The sequence below is a fragment of the Danio aesculapii genome, chromosome 20 (genome assembly GCF_903798145.1).
Source record: "Danio aesculapii chromosome 20, fDanAes4.1, whole genome shotgun sequence".
NCBI classification, from domain to species: Eukaryota; Metazoa; Chordata; class Actinopteri; order Cypriniformes; family Danionidae; genus Danio; species Danio aesculapii.
This window is the reverse complement of record NC_079454.1, coordinates 44,633,872-44,654,770: the sequence shown is the minus strand read 5'-3', so window position 1 is coordinate 44,654,770 and position 20,899 is coordinate 44,633,872. Positions and strand designations below refer to the sequence as shown.

Genomic DNA, 20,899 nt, shown 5'->3' with positions numbered 1-20,899 from the left:
GGGTGTATGGGGGAATTCTTCAAGGCGAAGATGACTAAGGTAGGAAAATTTGGTTATTTATGTGCATTTGGATTCGTCTGATTGGTAAATCATATGATAGTTAATGTGGGACCAGCTGTGGTCAATCGTAAGCACGTAATCCTCTCAATTAGTTTATAAATAAACTTCATATAAAATCAAATGCAAGCTAAATTAAACTATGCTTCAAATATTAACTTAAGATCAGAAAGATTTGGTTGCTTTTTTGGTGTACTATCCATCAAGGAAGCATCAAATTTATCAAAAGTGAGTAAAGACAATTCTAATTATACTACATATTTGTATTTGAAATAAATAAGTTTTTCTGTTCCTGGTCAGATCACAAGATTTTTATTGTCGATTATGAAAGTCACAATTTTTTTATTTATTTTTTCTCCCTGATAAAATCTTGACTTGACGTGGGCAACAAATGTGCCAGACTACACGTTCCTTCACGATCAGTCATCCTGTGACGTCTACAACGAGTGTTATTTCCAAAAGCAGTCACAAGGGTTGCTTAAAATTACTTTTATTTTTTATTTTTTAAATCTTATTTCAATCTCAATAAACACTGATGCTTGCAGACAACTAACAGCTATTATTTAGGGCGCTCATTAGGATAGAATTTATAATTCCTTTTTAACAGGGGTGTAGCCACGGGTGTGCCTGTGTGTGTGTGTGTGTATATACATATATATATATATATATATATATATATATATATATATATATTGGAGCATTTCTTGGCAAGTTAATGCTTTACTTTGTTTAGTAAATACATTTCATAGTTATAAAATACATTTAAAGAATATTTTAACACTTTCAATTATTCAGGATTATTTATTGCACCAAAAGTAATTTCAAAGGAACATTAAATGTACGCAAACTTTTAAACTGCTTAATTTGTGTGTAAACGCCTGATGCAAAAAGCTTATTTGGGCCTGCTAAATGCATCATGCAAGTTGAAATATATATATTTTTCTTTTTTTTGCAAGTTGTATGTAAACATATAACCTAAAATTACTTAAAAACTTAAAATTAGCAGAGTGTGTGTCGCGAATAAAGTGTTTATTAAATGAAAAGTCAGGTGTCTATTACGGCATTCATTTAGATCTGCACATGATGCATTCAAAGCTTCAGAAAATGGCTCATAAAAAAGGACAATGCTTTTTACAAGTTGCAATCAAAAATGACGATAATATGGTGTATTGGAGGGTATAAGCAGGCAATCCGTGAGAACGCGTTGATGCAGGTACGGTATACCAGCCACTTCTAAATCCCCTCTGATATGCAACATTCAGTCTTGTCCTGCCGTAGCCAAAATCATGACAGTCCACCACATCCAGTCATATGTGAATTAATGTCACAGTGAATAGCTTGCGTTGAATATATTCAATGATTGCACCTGTGCCCGCTCCGTCTCTGACACCCCAGTAATTTGAATCAGTACATAATAACGAAAACAATACCTTACAAATAAAAAGCAGGTTTTACGATCAGAAATTTCTCAAACAAGTGAACCCCTGTAAACTTCTCAGTCCAAGGATCCAGTAAAAAATGCATTCAAGTAAAAATTAAACATGCTAGACCTTCAGCGATGGTGACGTGAGGTGTCGCAGGCACGGTATCAGTTGTTGTGAACTATGCCACATTACATGAGAAGAAACGATTGACTCGTTTCACGACGTGTCACGACGCCTATTTGTCGTTTACGTACTGTATCTCTACTGAAACCAAAATTTATATATATATATATATATATATATATATATATATATATATATATATATATATATATATATATATATACTTTTTTATTTATTTATTTTTTGTGATTAAGGTCAACAATTAGTCAATACAAGTTAATCCACCAAAAATATATATGTTTTGGTAATCTTCAATCAAAATCTGACTATTTGCTTCCACATTTGAAGTGGTCCTTCTTTGTTGTCGTCAGGTTGACGCTTCAGCCACAATTTTCTTAACCCACACCCCTCTTACCATTAGTTTGCTATGAGAGAATAGTGTGCAAAAAGAAAGCCCTGCTCCCTACTCAATATTCTATTTCAGTTGGAAGTAGGACTGGGCCGCTAAACGATATTATATCGAAGCGCAATAAAATTGATGTCGATAACACTTAGAAACTCTGGACTTTTGACTCTACTTTGATCTAAGAGCCAAGCACACAGCAAAAATGTACAACAATGGGAATCTAGAAGTGTGTTAATATTCGAGATGCATGAAATTCGAAAATAGGTTATACTTATTTAATGGACCCTCTCATTTGTGGCTTCAGTCATTGTTGGGGTACTATTTTAAATGTGGACGCATTAACAACTGATATCAAAAAAATATATATATCGTTATTGTTCAATATGGAAAAGAATTAATCGAGACAGTCGTTTTGCCAAATCGCCCAGACCTAGTTGGAAGTACATCAACATATTAAAATAAAAGTTTCAGCAACTTCAGGTTCATGCGGACTTTAAAGGTTTTGAAGCTTCATTAAGCAAAGCCTCGAAAGCTTTTAAAGGGTTAGTTCACCCAAAAAAAGAAAATTCTGCAATTATTTACTCATCCTCCACTTGTTCCAAGCATATCAGAGTTTCTCCTTTCTGTTGAATGCAAAAGAAGATATTCTGAAGAACGTTGTAAAAAACAGCCATCAACTTTTTATTCATACTATGGATGGCTGTTTTTTCCCAACATTCTTCATAATATCTTCTTGTAGGTTCAACAGAAGAAAGAAATCCACTTGAGGCTGAGGAAATGTTCATTTTAGGGTGATCTATTTATTTAACTAAAAAATTTGATTTGTATGTTGGGTTTTACACCGTTTCTCCAAGCTAAATGTCAAAACTAAACCAGCTGGCAGCAAAAAGCATCTTCTCCATTAACTGTCGACCATGAGAGCAGAATTCCGTCGAAACTGCCATTGAGATGAATGGGAATGCTAAAGGATCTCTCACTCTCTCTCTCTCTCTCCAGGTATTGCAGATCTTCTTAGTAACCCCCCAGCCACTATACTGGCCAAAACTAATGACAGGTTCCCCCTCAGCACTTCAGCTCACCTTCACGATGTGGAGTTTTGGCAGCAGGTTACAGTCTGCCAGAGTCAGATCGTTCCCGTCCAGGAACCTGCGGTTGGAGGCCTTTTCCTCCTCCATGCTGTCGGCATCAACCTCATCAGGCAAAGGACTGTTCAGGTACTCGTCCAGCTTCTTGAGTGCCTTTGTCAAACCTTTCTCCAGAGCTAACAAAACATCATCATATGGCTTTTTAATAACTGGTGTAGAGTATGTGGTGTATAGTATGTGTTTAATAACTGGTGTAGAGCATGTGGTGTAGAGTATGTGTTTAATAACTAGATTAGAGTATGTGAATTTCTCACTTGATTAGTTTTTTGTTGATTTTAGAGGAAAATCTATATCAAATATTAAACATTATCAAATATTATACTGTGATATCAAACAATTTAAAAACAAAATCAATAAACACTAAATAAGTGAATGACTGTATAACAAATGTAAATGAATGAAGAACAAATGAGCATCCCCAAAAGCAAAATCAGTGTTGCTTAAGTTCTGGAAACATTTGTGGTATATGTTGGTGATTTATATGAATTAAGATAATTATTATGAAATATTAATTTGATTAACTTGGGCCCATATCTATTTCTGTACCCCTACCCCTTCCTCTTGGCCCTTCAAACAGAGTGTGAAGGGGAAGGGCTTCAAAATGTACCCCTTATGCTGCGTTCACACCAGACGTGAAAGAAGTGTCAAGTCTGAGTGATTTACATGTTAAGTCAATGCAAAGATGCGAATAGACATCCTGCTGCGTAGGATATATAGCAGACACTGTAAAAAGCTCATTCCCAGCCTCTTGACTTTTCTAACAGGGTATTCGAGTGTCAGAATGTTGTGGGACTACTATACAGGAGTTATTATTAGGCATTGCAGATGGCGAATTTTAGCGTTTTTTATTTTAAACATGACAGTAAAACATGAACGCGGTTATGAATGTATTAAAACATGTGCTTGTTTGTTGTAAAAATTCGTAATAATGACAAAAAATACTAATTTGCGGATCTCCTGACTTCCGGGTGCAGCTATATGCTGCTGTTGTGGCTGGTGTATTCTGAGAAATTTTCATTCCCTTTGGTATCTAGCCCTTCCCCTTAGCCCTATGCCTTCAAGCTAAAGAGAATTGGGACACCCCTACCCCTTCATGTAAACATGCAAAACAAGGGGTCGGGGTAGAATTGGGATTGGGCCTTGATATTGGACGCACTGAATACTGTATAAAGAAATTAATATTTAAGTGTTGAATTGTTTTTATTATTAAATATTTCTTAACATGAATTTATTAAACAGTAAATAAATGTTTTTTTTTAAACATTAAATATATTATTAAATCACATTTTTAAGTAAAGATTAGGTGTATTTATTTATGTATTTCATTACTTGTAATTATTCCTGTAATGTCTCTGTCATGTTTCCTTCTTTATTATTAAAAAACTGGCAAAACAAAATTATATTTTAATATCTTCACAGATTATAAGCCACAACAAAAACAGTATTTTATCAGCCAAAATGTCTGTAATGAGGGTGTCCGCGGGGTCTCAAAGTATTAAACCTTGATAAATCAATGTAACGAAATTTAAGGCCCTTAATAAGTATTAAAAAGTCATAAATGCTATTTTGCGAGGTATTAAATTTTATTTCATTTTTGATTATGCAATGTATGGTTGTCTACTAAAGTTTGCCTGAATTAAATCTGCAAATCAGGATGCTGTATAGTTTATGAAATCAATAAAATCCTGCTAGATTTGACATCATGCTCCAGTAACCAAGGCAGCACTATTATTTCTGCAGTTCTAAAAGCGCCAACCTGCTGAATGAGCTAGATTCAATAGATTTTTATTCAGTATATGAATAATAGTTTAGTTTTTAATTAGTTTCTTAATTTAATATTTAGTAAATATACTGTTTAAATCTCGCAAGTGTTTCCGTTTGAATCCTTAAGTCATTATAAAGTCTTAAAATGTATGGAAAGGGCTAAAAAAGGGCTTAAAAAGTATTATATTTCACTCTCTGATTCCTATATATACTCTGGTAATATGTTAAATTAAAACATAAATGCTAATATATGTAGGAAATGTACAACACTAAATATACCTTTGACCTTTTGGAGCAATCTGACACTAAAACAAATGACACTACACACTCAAAAGATGACCTCTGCTGTTTGATCAAACTACTTATTGAGCTGAAATAACACAATTCTTGAGTTTTTTTGGGTTGGCAGTGTATATATTTTTCGTCCAGTATGACCCAAAAGGTCAAGTTATATTTAAATCCACTTAAATTTGTAAAACTAATAAGTTAACTTAATCCCTTCATTTAGTCCCAACACAAATTGATTGTTTGGAACCCAGCTATTTTACAGTATACACTGCTGGGTTTCACAAAATTCCTTCATTTTTATCCCAACACAAATATATTAGGTTAAAACTTAAGCTTTAACTTAAATTTAAGTGGATTGAACATAAAACATATTAGTTGTCCCAAAATAATCTCAGAAATGTTGTTGTTTCAGCTGATTTGCAAGCAGCAGAAATCATTTTTTGCATGTATCTATCTATTCATTCCTTTATTCGATCAGTTCGATCCAGTTTGACATGCATACCTTCATTCGCATCTGGCTTTGTGTTTTTTATGAAAGCCGAGAACTTTGCAAATATGTCATTCCCTGCTGCGTTTGACTCCCTGTGCCTGGCTGCAAGTTTGGGGTACCTTGGACACAAGGAAATGTACACAGAAAAACACGTGTCAGGATTCTTTACAGTTCAACTTCACAGTAGTTTAATGCGAGGTTTAATACAATATACATTGCAAAAAAAAAAGTCTAGATCTACAGTGCTTAACTGGTGGGTTATGGCACACAAATCAGTCATAGGCCTGTTCTTAAAGAAGAAAAAAGTTAACTGCATATGATAATAAAAATATGTAAAAAATTATAAATTAAAATGGGCTTTTCTTGCTAATATTAAAATGCTCACCAATTAACTTAAATTATTTATTTATTTGAATTGCATAGGACATTTCCGCTCATTTGTTTTTTTACAGTTTGACCATTAATATCATATTTATATCATATCACATTGAATATATCTTCAAAAAATAAATTGGAATAAATGTTTCTTTTTACTGTATAAATAAATTCACAATGCAAATGTCCCATGGTTTTATTGCGTGTATTAGTCCTACCTGTTTCTGCAATTTCTAACTAAAGTATGCATCACATTACGTATATTTGTTAGTTTTTATGTTATTTTTTACGTAATCCAAATGGAAATCGATCGGAAATTGTTTACATCCAATTCATTTACTACATTTAGATCTGCATTTTTGGTGCTGTGTTTGACCATGCTGTTCAAATGTGGAACCTGAAGCAGAAACCACTCGAGAACCGCAAGTTTCGGGTTTCTATACAGTCACAATTTGTCTTGAGTGTATTTGTAAAAATGAGCTTACTTTGGTGGTGCCAAAACCTCCTCCAGGAACTCCTCGATCTTGTTAACGTCTGTCTTCACCTCACCGTTGAAGGTCAGGAAAGGAGGATGAGTGCCTGGAGCCAAATTGTGCAAATCAGCTGGTTTCCTGCGAAAAAAAATAAACACATTTAATGAACTACTTAATTTTATTACTCGAGCAGCCTTTTGCACTGCAGAGAAAACTAGAGATGGTTGATTAAAGAAAGGTATGTCATTAATGATGTGCTAAACTTTTTTTTTAGAAAAAAAAACAAAAAACTTTTTTGTCGTTTTTTTTCATTTCATTCGCAGAGAATAAAAAACACTGCATTATGCATTCCAGAACATAATTTGCTGATGTTACTTTGTAGTATAGAAAGACTACATATGTGCACTTACAATATAAACACTAGACACTAGAGCATTTTAAAGCCGTGAAGATCAGTCTATTCATCAGCGGATCGCTCGCATGTCAGCTTATAAACAGAACAGCTGATGATTCCACTTTAAAATGCTCCAGTGTCCCTGTATCTGTTGTTATACTCAGTAAACAGCTGTGATTTCTGATGACCTTCACAGCCAATCACAGTCATTTCTGTTAAACACGTGAACACAATGGCAAATCAGCGCTGTTTAAGAATGTGCTCAATAGCGCTCAAATGTTAGCAGGGAATGGACGTTTTAAAAATTTCAGTACCGATTGGTATCAAATCGTGGCAACACTAATGCACATAGTTCTTTCATTTAACCATTTTAAGGCAATAGGTTTAATCATTTTTTAAATAAATTCAACTAATCGATTTAAAAGCAACATGTTTACTCACTTTTTAAAGTCAGCTAATCGCTTTAAAAGCAACATGTTTACTCACTTTTTAAAGTCAACTAATCGCTTTCAAAGCAACATGTTTACTCACTTTTTAAAGTCAACTAATCGCTTTCAAAGCAACATGTTTACTCACTTTTTAAAGTCAACTAATCGCTTTCAAAGCAACATGTTTACTCACTTTTTAAAGTCAACTAATCGCTTTCAAAGCAACATGTTTACTCACTTTTTAAAGTCAACTAATCGCTTTCAAAGCAACATGTTTACTCACTTTTTAAAGTCAACTAATCGCTTTCAAAGCAACATGTTTACTCACTTTTTAAAGTCAACTAATCGCTTTCAAAGCAACATGTTTACTCACTTTTTAAAGTCAACTAATCACTTTAAAAGCAATGGGTTTACTCAATTTTTAAAGTCAACTAATCGCTTTAAAAGCAACATGTTTACTCACTTTTTAAAGTCAACTAATCGCTTTAAAAGCAACATGTTTACTCACTTTTTAAAGTCAACTAATCGCTTTAAAAGCAATGGGTTTACTCAATTTTTAAAGCAAAGTCAGCTAATCGCTTTAAAAGCAACATGTTTACTCACTTTTTAAAGTCAACTAATCGCTTTCAAACCAACATGTTTACTCACTTTTTAAAGTCAACTAATCGCTTTCAAACCAACATGTTTACTCACTTTTTAAAGTCAACTAATCGCTTTAAAAGCAACATGTTTACTCACTTTTTAAAGTCAACTAATCGCTTTCAAAGCAACATGTTTACTCACTTTTTAAAGTCAACTAATCGCTTTAAAAGCAACATGTTTACTCACTTTTTAAAGTCAACTAATCACTTTCAAAGCAACATGTTTACTCACTTTTTTAAGTAATGTTAACTAATCACTTTAAAAGCAACGTTTACTCGTTTTTTAAAGTAAGGTCAACTAATTATTATAAAAGCAACGGGTTTATTAACTTTTTTTAAATAAAGTCAACTAATCACTTTAAAAGCAATGGGTTTACTCAATTTTTAAAGCAAAGTCAGCTAATCGCTTTAAAAGCAACACGTTTACTCACTTGCTTTGAGATATGATTTACTTCATGTGCACAGTGCATTTATTAAGAGTGGTAATCCCGGAATAAAGACGTTATTCTCTATGTGCAACCGAACTAACGCTGGAGAATGCAATGTAGTTTAATCAAAAAGCAAACTGACGCATCTCCGCATGTGTGCAAAAAACCACCTGCGCGCCTCACACACTGCTCCTGCTGGACCCTGACGCGCTGCTCTTCTCCTGGTGTGAGTCCCGGTTGTTTACATGCACAACGAAAAAGGTACTTGATGCTCTCGCGCCGCTCATGCGTTGTGAAACCGGCATAACAGACTTTTATGCTGAGGTGACTGCAAGCTGTAAGTTTTACAAGTGTATATATATATATATGTATATGTATATATGTGTGTGTATATATATATATATATATATATATATATATATATATATATATATATATATATATATATATATATATATGTATATGTAATTTATTTTTATTTTTTTAGGGGGGGGGGGGGCATGCCCCAGTAGAGCTTTATGTCGAGCACTGCCCCTGAAGTCTACTAATCGCATTAAGAGCAACATATTTACTCACTTTTTAAAGTAAAGTCAAGTATAAAACTAAAAAAACCTTAATTCTGCTTGCGTAAATTGATTATTACAGAACTTGAAGTTATTTACAGTATTTAAGGTAAGTACATTATAAGTAACTATAATTAAATTACAAAAATGAACAGTAAAATTTGTGAATAAGTAATTTTAACAATTATTTAAATGTATAACTAATTACACCCAACACGTGACAATTCTTTTAGTGTTTCTAAATAGGTGATTAAGAGCAATTTGTTGCAAACATTTTATAAAACATATTTCTGAAGTCTGGCAAAACAAAATCAGCATGTTTTACTACTTGATTCTTACGTAATTGGGGATAGTGAGGGTGTTTTGATTGTTATAAAATGTTATTTCATAACATGGAGCATAGCATTTGTTACTGACATTTCTATGATGTTATTATTATGCAGATTCGATAAATGAAGTTCTCACCTCTTGAGGTCGACAGTGGTGACATTAAAAACTACACCTTTGAGCCAGAGGATCATGAAGAGGCGCTGTGAAAACGGACAGTTTCCGATGCTCTCGCCATCACTGCCAGCCTACAAACACAACCACACAACTGTAAATATACTTCATATCACCTCCAGGGAACAGTAAGTCTTCATTTATCATAACATGGAGCCAAAAACCAGTCCACATGTCTTGGATTGGATTGAGAATGCTAAAGAGTAATGGCGCCATCTGCTGCTGCTTTCTTTTTTTAAATACTTTATTTATAGGAATTATTTATAAATTTGCACAAAACAGAAAAACAAGCATTCAACAACAAAAACAAAAATGCAAACAAACATCCCCAACACTAGTTTGTCACTACAAGAAGAGACACACAGCTAACAGTCTGCAAACATTAATGCACAGCAAGTGAACGTATAGGGTGCACACACAACTCTAATACAGTAATGACAAACAAATAAAGAAATAAATGTTAAAAAGGAAAGTGCAAAAAGATATACGATACACAAAAAAAAACGAACCATTCAGTGTGTAATAGAAGGAAGGTTCTGTATACCGGAATGTGCTGCTGCTTTGTTGATTAATGGGAGTTAAAGGGACAGTTTATCCAAATATGAAATATGAAGGGATTTTCTCATCCTCAAGTGTTTTCAAACCTTTAGGATTTTCTTTTGTCTGTTGTACATAAAAGATTGTATTTTGAAGAAAGCTGAAGACCTGAGGCCTCATGTACGAAGACTTGCCTTGAATTCATACTAAAACATTGAATACGGACAAAGTTGAAAATGTGTGCACACAGGAAAAAATTCAGATGTCTGAAACACTGCGCACACTGAATCCCACGTATATTCTCTTTGTACATCCCAATTAACGTGAAACTGAGCACACGTGCACGAGCGCAAAACCCCTCCCTGCCTCCTCCCCCTAATAAATATGGTAATGACTCTACTTTGGCAAAACCAAATGAAAAAGCAATGGCAAAAGCAAGCAAAAAGAGAAACTTTGAACAATATGTGAATTGGAGGTGCTCCTTTCGGTGGTAGACTGGAGAAAAACGGTATTATTTTGCACATAACAGCTGCTCATATAACATTGTACATTGTTTATAGTAATACAGCTGTACATACACTTGTCAATTTGTATATTTGCATTCACTACTTACTTGTATTTTTAAAAATATATTTATTATCTGTTTTTTGTCCGGTCTCTGTAATGCTGCTGCGCTGTAGAAGCTCTGTCACGAAAACAAATTCCTCGTATGTGTGAACATACCTGGCAATAAAGCTCTTTCTGATTCTGATTATTTGTAAGTTTGTCCTCTGGAATTAATAACAAAAGAAAAAAATACAGTTGGAGAGTTTAGCTGACGTGGTTAATGCAGTGGGGTCTGAACATCGCACTGTGAGTGAATTAAAAAAGAAATGGTGTGATGTAAAGGTGTAAAATTTTGTAGTGTCCCGTTTGATTGACAGAGATAAAATAAATAAAGAGAGCGGATTTCAGCAGCGAGAGTGGTGTAGCTCGTAAAGCACATGGCAACATGTTTTGACACTATCAATCATGAACTCAGTTCGAATCCAGCGTCTGATGAACTCAATCTTCCTTCCCCACTACATATCAGATTTTGCCTACTCTTCATCACGAGGAAGACAAGTAGGAATCATTAATAAGTGTGTGTATTGTGTTAAGCGCATTTGAGCGTCACATATTATTTGCACATTTATTGAATGGAAATGTTTCTGATTCACGTATGCAAATTCGTCTTCAGATGGCACCTTTATTGCAATGTGCGTGCAGTCGATCGCTCCGATTAAAGTTGGAAAACCGGCGTTCACTGCAAATTGCGCTTTAATGTTTGGCTGGTCAACTGTATGGTATGGAAACCTTATATACCTGCTAGACATGCGGATGATCCCATCCCATACAGCTACCATTGCACGGCTCAAAGATACTTTGTAGTGTGCAATTTAACATAATTGCCTATAGGAGTCGCATATGGAAATAAAACAAGCACACACAAGAAATGCACGTACCCCAGACAGTTTAAATTTTTGGGTGAACTATCCCTTCTGTTTTGCAAACTGTGAGTAAGTGTGTGTGGGTGTGTGTGCGTGCGTTCGTGTGTGTAAGCGCATAGTAGTCAACAACTGAAGCAGATTAAAATATTTTGATATTTTCAATTTTTATAGTGATATTCAAAAATGGCTGAACTGTAAAAAACAAATCTTGCTGCCTTTTTTGGTTAAATTAAATCAACTTTTCTAGTCATCTCAACTTAACATTAATCAAACAGACTAAGAATATTAAGTTAAACTTTGCAGAACCTAAAAAATGAAACCTGATTAACATAATAAAATAAGTTAAAGCAATATAAACATAATTGTTGCCTTTATGCCATCTTTTTTACAGTCTTTTTTCAACAGTTTTAGGACAACTTTGATGAAAGGTTTTGATTGCTGTGTGTTTATGTTTGTGTGAATATAAATATAAATAATATGAATATAAGTCAATGGGTTTATAAAGCAATATAATAGGAATATAAAGTTGTATTATTGGTCAGAAACAAAAAAAAATGTTCATTTACTTTATTTAATTGAGGTTAAAGATGTCTGTATATTATAACTTATATTTGATTGTAACTTTAACTTAATTTCATTGTAATAATGTGCACCTTTTGTAATGCGGCATTGAAACAATAATGATTATAAGAAGCGCTATACAAATAAACTTGAATTGAATTCAATTGAATTTATTTACTATTAATCCTTTAGCCAGACTTAATATTATCAACAAACATAATGTTGTATTTTGGTTTAATGTCTTCAAGAAATTATATCAGTATCATGTAATATATTGACACTCTTTTGTAAAATGGTTAAAAAAATACACATAGGGTGAATTAAATAAGGGTTTCATTTATATGCATTTAATAGGGTTTCATTATTTAATTATTGACTTTATGGTTAAAACAGTTCAATAGGTTTTAACAAAAGCCCACCAAATATAGGGTGAATTCAGATCGATTAGGTCACTTTTCCTCAGTCATCTCAATGGCAAAAAGTGTCCTAGTTGAGACAAATTTACCCTATATTTGGTGGGACATTTTGTTAACCTATAAAACCGTTTTAACCATGAAGTCAGTAAGGTTAAATAATGAAACCCTGTTATATTACTAATTATTAAAGAAAATGGCTTAATATATTAATTTACTTATCAAATCATGAACATAAGTTACTTTACTGTATATGCTATTGAAACATTTAGCTTAAAACATCAGTTTAATATTTTATTTTTGTGTTGTTTATTAAATTATTATTTTTCCAAAATAATGTTTTAAGTTACATTTGTGCTCTTGATTTACATCATTGGAATAAAAAAAAATGGAAAATCCCTGCAGTACTATTATTGACCACTTGAGGTAGCAATCTACCTTTAAAAAACCTTGTCTGATCTGTACACACTAAACTGGGACCAGTAGGAGGAGCAAATACACTCGTTTAAAAGTCCAGTGAAATTAAAATAACGTTTTTTAGATGTTAGTATAAGTATGTTAGTCTTCACAGATATCTATAAGCTGGTGTGGTACAAAACAATGATAAAATTCACGTTTAGAAGATATAAAACTGATATAAACATGTAAAGCTTGTAGTTTGTCACATCCACCTAAATTAATCCTAAGTTTTTTTTCACACCTCCTCATACTTCAGTTTCTTATCAAATCTTGACCAATCAAATGCTCTCTGGTATCTGATATGCCCCACCCTCCTCAAGACCCTTCTCATTTGCTTTTCCTTTGATGCGCCTGGGCTCAACCACTCTCACTTGCAGAGCTGTGATAAAACAAAACTCTATTGGCTGCCTTTTTAAAAGGGGAGGAGCTGCTCTCTTCGATTTTCAGTTGAGATTACATCAAACATTAAATAAAAATCCACATTTCAAAGCACTTCACTGGATCTTAAAAAACAAACATGAATCCAAATGTAAAAGTAATCTCTTTAAAAAATCAGCATTACATATATATATATAGTTTATGCAGATGTGAATTTGAATAATTTCAATAGCAATGTTCCTCATTATTTGGAGTGACAGTGCTGATGACATTTACTCCTGCTCCTGTACTGTACACCTCTGCAGCGAAGAAGATCAGGTGTCCCAAAACAGCAGCACCGCTAGTAAAAGAGCAGCTATAGCTTACACTGTGACATAATACCCAGCTCAATATCAATTATGCACACTGCATTCATTATCTACAAAAGAACACCAGCAGCACACGCTCGCTTGCCTATATACATAATACCGTCACAGTGACTACCTATGAAGATACTTCAGTTTTGTATATTTTCTAATTTTATTGCAGGCAAACACATGGTTTTTAAAGCACCTGTTCATTTCTGTCAAACTTTTGGCTTTCATAAGGAGTTGTTTTAATCAAATGTAAAGAAAACCATGCAGCGCGGTGGCTCAGTGGTTAGCACTGTCGCCTCACAGAAAGAAAGTTGCTGATTTGAGCCCCGGCTGGGTCAGTTGGCATTTCTGTGTGGAGTTTGCATGTTCTCCCTGTGTTGGCGTGGGTTTCTTCTGGCTCCTCAGGTTTTCCCCACAGTCCAAAGACATGCGCTATAGGTGAATTGAATAAGCTAAATTGGCCGTAATGTATTAGTTTTAATGAGTGTGGATGGATGTTTCCCGGTACTGGGTTGCGGCATGTGCTTCGAAAAGCATATGCTGGAATAGTTAGCGGTTCATTCTGCTGTGGCGACACCCTGATAAATAAAGGGACTAAGCTAAAGGAAAATCATCCTCAACACATTTTTTGTTACTTTTGCGATGCTTTTTCTATTTGTTTCTGTAGATTTCTGTACCTTATATAGACTGTAAAAAGCGATTCATTTTTATTCATTGCCTTAAGAGACAAGTTGTTAAGTTAATTTAACTTAATTTTTAATAAGTATGCATGTAGTTCATTTATTTAATAATTTAATATTTTAATATTTTATATTTTATTATTTAATAATTAATAATATTTAAGGCAGCAGGTTTACTCCGTTTATTAAGTGAAGTCAACTAATCATTTTTAAAAACAACAGGTATACTCTCTTTTTAAAGTAAAGTCAACTAATCACTTCTTACAGTGCATTTTAAAGGCTGTTTTGCCAAAATGATTTTTTAGAGTCATAAATCCTCCCTTCAGCAGGCCTTACATACACCAAACGTCACAGTTTTATTCATATTTGCATTCTTTTATTTATTCATACATAATTTGCTTGATAATATACCACATTTTATTCTACATGAAATTGTTTAAATGTATTTTCTTCACAGCGTTTTCTGAATTATGATTAATGATGATTGATAAAAAGGATTGCCAATAATGAATCTTTAAAAATCCTAAATATTTAAAAGAAAAAGAATTTTGAACTCGTCTTTATTCAATATTTAGATTTTTATTGCACTGTAAAAATTATATGATCAATTAGTCATGACAGCGTATGTTTTTAGTTCATTGTAAGTCATTAAACTAAATTAATCATGTTCTAACTTAATTTTATAAGTTATGCAAGATGTTTTAAGTCAGTTTAACATAACCACAACCATATCACCCTGTAGCCCAAGATCAGTTACTCACTGAAGCCAAGCAGGGCTGAGCCTGATCAGTACCTGGATGGGAGACCACATGGGAAAACTGGGTTGCTGTTGGAAGTGGTGTTAGTGAGGGCAACAGGGGGCGCTCAACCTGTGGTCTGTGTGAGTTCTAATGCCCCAGTATAGTGAAGGGGACACTATACTGTCAGTAAGTGCCGTCTTTCAGATGAGAGGTTAAACTGAGGTCCTGACTCTCTGCGGTCATTATACATAAATACACATTACTTACTTAAGTAATAAGTTCAATGGACTCTTAAGGTTAATTTGATTGCTCTTAAAAATTTAAGGCAACCAGGATATTTTTAATATATTCCCATATTTTCATATTAAAACAGGACATTTTAGAAAACTTCTAGTGCAATGGGCTTTATGCACAGCTAGTGGTTTTCAGCCAATGATAAACTTTAGGTGAAAGCTTAATGTGATTATTTTTCAATTTTATTCGGTTCTTTTTTACAGCATCGATGTTGTAATGTAATTACAATACATTCAGTTAAATAGACTTAAGCATTCATTTAGTTGTTCAAGCATAAATTGAGATAAAAAGACAAAGAAAAGAAAATGTGTAACCGCTAGCACCCTTGGTATCAGCAGGTTAGCACAGAAACTCCATTGAAAATACTGGGGTAAAATAAACTGCCATATTTTAAAGACATGGCGTGGGGAAATGGACTTTAATGCAGTGCTTCTTGTCTGGTCTGAGACCCACTTTATATCATATATCTAACAAGCAGTGAAGATCGATGAATTTTAAAGAAATCAGACTATAAATGTGGCAATTTTATAATGGAAAGACAGTTCACTGGAAGCTCTGAGGCTGGCTGGCTGAAATGAAAAGTCTGTGTGCATATACCCCATTATTTATTTATTTTTTGCTATGCTTAAAGGAATTTCTTTAATAATTTTCTTTAAGATTCTTTAAAAAGGTCTAATTTTACAGTTGAGTTTTACCATTTTTTTAAAATCTGTTCAGCCAATCATTGGGTCTGGTGGCAGCCCTTTTAGCTCAGCTTAGCTTAAATCATGGAATCGGATTAGACCATTAGCATTTTGCTCAAAAATTAGTTTCAATAAATTTTCTATTTAAAGCTTGATTCTTCTGAAGTTACATCATGTGCTGACAGAAAATCAAAAGTTAAAAAGGAGTGGGGTTTTTTGGCGTTGACATAATTTTTTACTAAATTGTTATGTAGATTGTTCATTTACTTAACCATTTTAAGGCAGCGGGTTTACTCAAGGTCAAGTAATTGCTTTTTACAGTGCGTTTTTAAGACAAAATGAGTTTTTTCATACACCAAACTTCAGTTTTTCTCATATCTGCGTTTCGAAAGTTTATCCCAGATTCGTTCACACATAATTTGCCTGATAATATACAACATTTTATTCTACAAAACAATTGTGGAAATATACAAAGTGTTTTCTTAATTATAAAGATTTCCAAAAAAAATATTTGCTTTAAAAACATTTAATTCTAAAATGTTAAAAAAATTTTAAGCATTTTGAACCTGACTTGCTAATTACCACATTTAATAAAATGTATATCCTCATTTGCATATTTAAACTTCTGACACCAAAAATGCCTGAAATTCTTAATATAATCAGTCAACTGGAAATATGGTGATAATTTTTTTTATCCTATTCACCCTTAGTGTCAATTGCCTTAATACACCTTGTTTTTAGTACAAGGTTCAAAGGGAATCATGGGAGAAAGTGCATTGCGTAACAGTCAGATAAATGAGGCAGATGGTATGTGAAAGGTCAGGCCACTTCCAGTTTCACTCATCTGTCTGTTCTGGCAAATTCAGAACAGAGAGAGAGACCTGGATGCAGAACAATGAGCTGCTACGATCTGGAAAGTGCAGGACAATAGGCTGGTTTGCTATAGGACCGGTTACTCTGTTGGCGGCTGTAAACAGACAGGGGTGTGACCGACCCACAATGCCTTGTCTACAGCAGTTATATTGTTAAATACAAAGATTAGGATCTGTTTGGTTCTAACATTTTATTATTTAATTATGTAGGCTGCTTCAGTGTGCCTGCTATATGAGATGCATCATCCACTTTAATCATATGATTTCATGTTTGCTTTCTCACAAACGGTTTTGGTTACTTTTTTAAAATGATAGCTGAACATAAATAATATTAGAATATATTTATTTGTGATGAAAGCAAACTATTCTAATACAATTTATCGATTTATGTATACCATATTTTTGTTATGAGCTTGGTGTTGAAATCAAAGACAAAAAAATGCACAATATTGATACCCTATTGGCTATTTATGTTATCCTTAAATTGTGTATATTTTCTTTTAATATATACAGTTGAAGTCAAAATGATTAGCCCCCCGTTTATTTTTTTCCCCAAATTCTGTTTAACGGAGAGAAGAGTTTTTTAAACACATTTCTAAACACAATAGTTTTAATAACTCATTACTAATAACTGATTTATTTTATCTTTGCCATGATGACAGTAAATAATATTTGACTAGATATTTATCCAGACACTTCTATACAGCTTAAAGTGACATTTAAAGGCTTAACTAGGTTAATTAGGTTAACTAGGCAGGTTAGGGTAATTAGGCAAGTCATTGTATGGTTTGTTCTGTAGATTATCAAGAAAAATATAGCTTAAAGAGGCTAATAATTTTGACTTTAAAATGGTTTTTAAAAAAAATAAAAACTGCATTTATTCTTGCAGAAATAAAACAAATAAGACTTTCTCCAGAAGAAAAAATATTATCAGAAATACTGTGAAAATTTCGTTGCTCTTAAACATCATTTGGAAAATATATATATATTTTAAATTCAAAGGGGGGTTTAATAATTCTGATTTCAACTGTATAACTCTTTAAATTTCAATATTTTAATAATTATTTTAATTAGTATTATTATTTTAATATTTATTTATATATACTTACCATATATATAATTGCACATGAAACTCTGATAACTAAATTTAATAATACGTAAAATTTCAGTAGCAATGTTTTTTCATACTGCAGATATTATGCATCTTGTCAGTTTTAAAGCTTAAAATAACTATTTTCATTTTCAGTATATTTAAAACAAGTATATTTTAAAACAAAAAACTTTATGGCATAAAAACACAAATAATTTAATTTAATAACACTGTTGTATTAGATTTTTAGCTAAATTGACTGACTTTACAATGTCAATTATATATATAATATATATATATATATTGTCAGTTTTGTTATTTAAAATGACTAATTTTAATTTTCAGTGTTTTAACTAGCATAAAGTAGCAAGTTATTACCTCTATAAAATTTGATCTAAACCAATGTGCATTCAAACATTGCTCCACACGCACCCGGCTCATGACACTAGTCAAATATCCACGTTACTCTAGAACAGCTATTGAGTTACACTGACTTCATCAAGAGCTTAATAACTCCAGAAAGCTTGTCTTGCACACTCCTAAAGCTTTTTCTGCTTACCTTAACAAATAACTCAATATCAGGCTCTTGACCGTCTCCCATTGTAGACACTTTCGTTGATTCAGGCAACTGTCCTGATCTGTCACCTACATCCTCCCAGCAGTATTTCACAGATATTTTGGGTGAAATGTCACCGTTAACCTACGATCTCCTAAATTCTGTTTGTTCTGCTCTTGACCGGCAGCCAATAGCATCAAGTGCTGTAATGTCAGCTCAAACACAGATGAAAGGTGAATCTAGTGCTCTCCCAAACACAGTGATGGAAAAGAGAGGGAATGGGTTTAGTTGGAGGTGGGGCTTCATTTAGCTCCGCCTCTCCTGCCATAAATAGATTTGATGAGCTTGAGTGACAGATGAGAACTGTATGATAGATGACCTTGAAAACATCTGTGAATTGAGACCCTGATTCAGCCTGTAAACATATAATTGATTACCCATTAAAAATATTCTTACCCACTTTTTTTCTATGATATTTTTTACTGCAATGTCAAACATTATATGTAATTATATGTATGTTATGACATTATATTTATATAATGTTCAATTATATGTAAGTTATGGCAAAATGTCTGTCAATTTAACGTAATGCTTGTATAACTGTTAAAAATTGAAAATTGTATATATTATATGAAGTCAATTTAATGTAAGTTTTATTTTAGTGTAAATTGCCTGTAAGGCAAATTACACTTATGTGCAAAACTGGAACATTGCATAAGTCTGTTTAGAATAAAGCACAGTTTCCATCCAATAAGTCAAAGTGACCAAAATTGTCACTTCCTGATCAACTGGTGCAAATATCAGAAAGAAAAGAAGAAAGGATATGCCATCGTGGGTTACAATCTTCTTCTCTTCTCTATAAATTAAAAACAAATTCACCCCCTCCTTACTCTAGCACTTAATTCTCTGTGCACTAACAGGACACGCACTTCTTGTGTGTATTGCCTCTCCTTGTTGAATCACTGAATGCCTTCTTAATTGTAGATCGCTTTGCACAAAAGCATCTGCTAAATGACTCTGGCCCCGTTTACACTAATACGTTTTAGTTTTAAAACGCATAAGTTTTGCTACGGTTACGGCGTCCGTCTACACTACGCTGGAGTTTGGAGTTTTCGAGCGCCGAAAACGGAGCGTTTTGGAAACGCTGAAGAGGCCGTATTCATTTTATAATGCTGCTGCTCGGTCTCAGTGTGGATGGGGGAAAACGGAGACATCTGAAAACAGAGGCAGGGCTGCAGACGTTCACCTATCTGATTGGGGCTTTTGCCTTAATATAAAGTAGCCTACACACAGTGCAATCCTGCATCCTCTCCTTGCAAGTCCAGACTTTGCAAGTTTGATATGAAAAACAAACTCCCGAGAACATGTCGGGTAAATCTTCAAAAGCAAACTTTATAACCTCATTCACATCACCCTGGCTTTGTTGTTTCACTTTCCTAACAATAACATGAAAGCATGATAAAAGGAACTGCCTATTATTATTTTGATATTAACTTAACAGACACTAAAAATGTTGAGGCGTCGTGTAGCTACATATTAATATGACCGTCATCTTCATGCATATAACAAAACAGAGCCTACAACATTACTGTCTCCTTTCATTTTCATTAAAAATACGAAACATAACCTGTCCCTTTCACTGAATATCAGTTTTAATAATCAATAATGGCCATTATAAAAGTATAACGTACAACAAGTTTATACAATATAGGAAATCAAGGCAAGCAATCAATCAAATGTGCAGAATCAGTGTATGTGGTTACATTAATATATTAACCTAACTTATCTTTGCGCCCAGCCAAAACACGTTACCTGAGAACAAGTAATAGATTCAAAAGACCAAAGTCGGGAACATGTCGCTAGATAAAGACAGCAATATGAATTAAATATCATGTTTAACAAATATAGTAAGATTAGATCCCGCGATAGATCCTTGATGAACAGTCTGACGTGCACAGCTCTCCTAGATGTGCTCAAAGCACGCTGCAGTGCTTGTTAGAGTGTGTGTGTGGTCACGTGATGTGCATTTTTAGCGGTCTAATTTATACGCAGAGTTGTTCTGAAACGCTGGGTGAAACGCCAGTGTGGACGCGGATCGTTTTCATTCTAAAACACCGTTTTCAAACTAAAATGTATTAGTGTAAACGGGGCCTAAATGTAAATGTAATCCTGTTCCTGGAGATCTGCCTTCCTTCAGGGTTCAGCTGCAAACTTGATCAAACACATCAAGTTGGTTATTATTACCAAGTGCTCCTTCAGATCTGCGATCACAATATGTTCGCCCCATAGACTTCCATTCATTAGTATGCGA

At 33.5% G+C, this 20,899-nt stretch overlaps 1 protein-coding gene across 2 annotated transcripts in view; it reads right to left on the bottom strand.

Moving 5' to 3' along the window:
- Positions 1-20,899, bottom strand: part of clic5b (chloride intracellular channel 5b) — a 38,472-nt gene that overhangs the window by 1,211 nt on the left and 16,362 nt on the right. Inside the window, exons 1-5 of one of the 2 annotated variants that reach the window (XM_056445416.1) lie at positions 18,592-18,817; positions 9,465-9,574; positions 6,558-6,683; positions 5,710-5,816; positions 3,090-3,271 (exon numbers count right to left, since the gene is read on the bottom strand). In XM_056445416.1, coding sequence (XP_056301391.1) covers positions 3,090-3,271; positions 5,710-5,816; positions 6,558-6,683; positions 9,465-9,574; positions 18,592-18,633 — 567 coding nt within the window. In that variant the 5' untranslated portion in view covers positions 18,634-18,817. Of the gene's footprint in view, positions 1-3,089; positions 3,272-5,709; positions 5,817-6,557; positions 6,684-9,464; positions 9,575-18,591; positions 18,818-20,899 lie in introns of those variants that run through there. The other variant, XM_056445415.1, reaches the window with a different exon arrangement.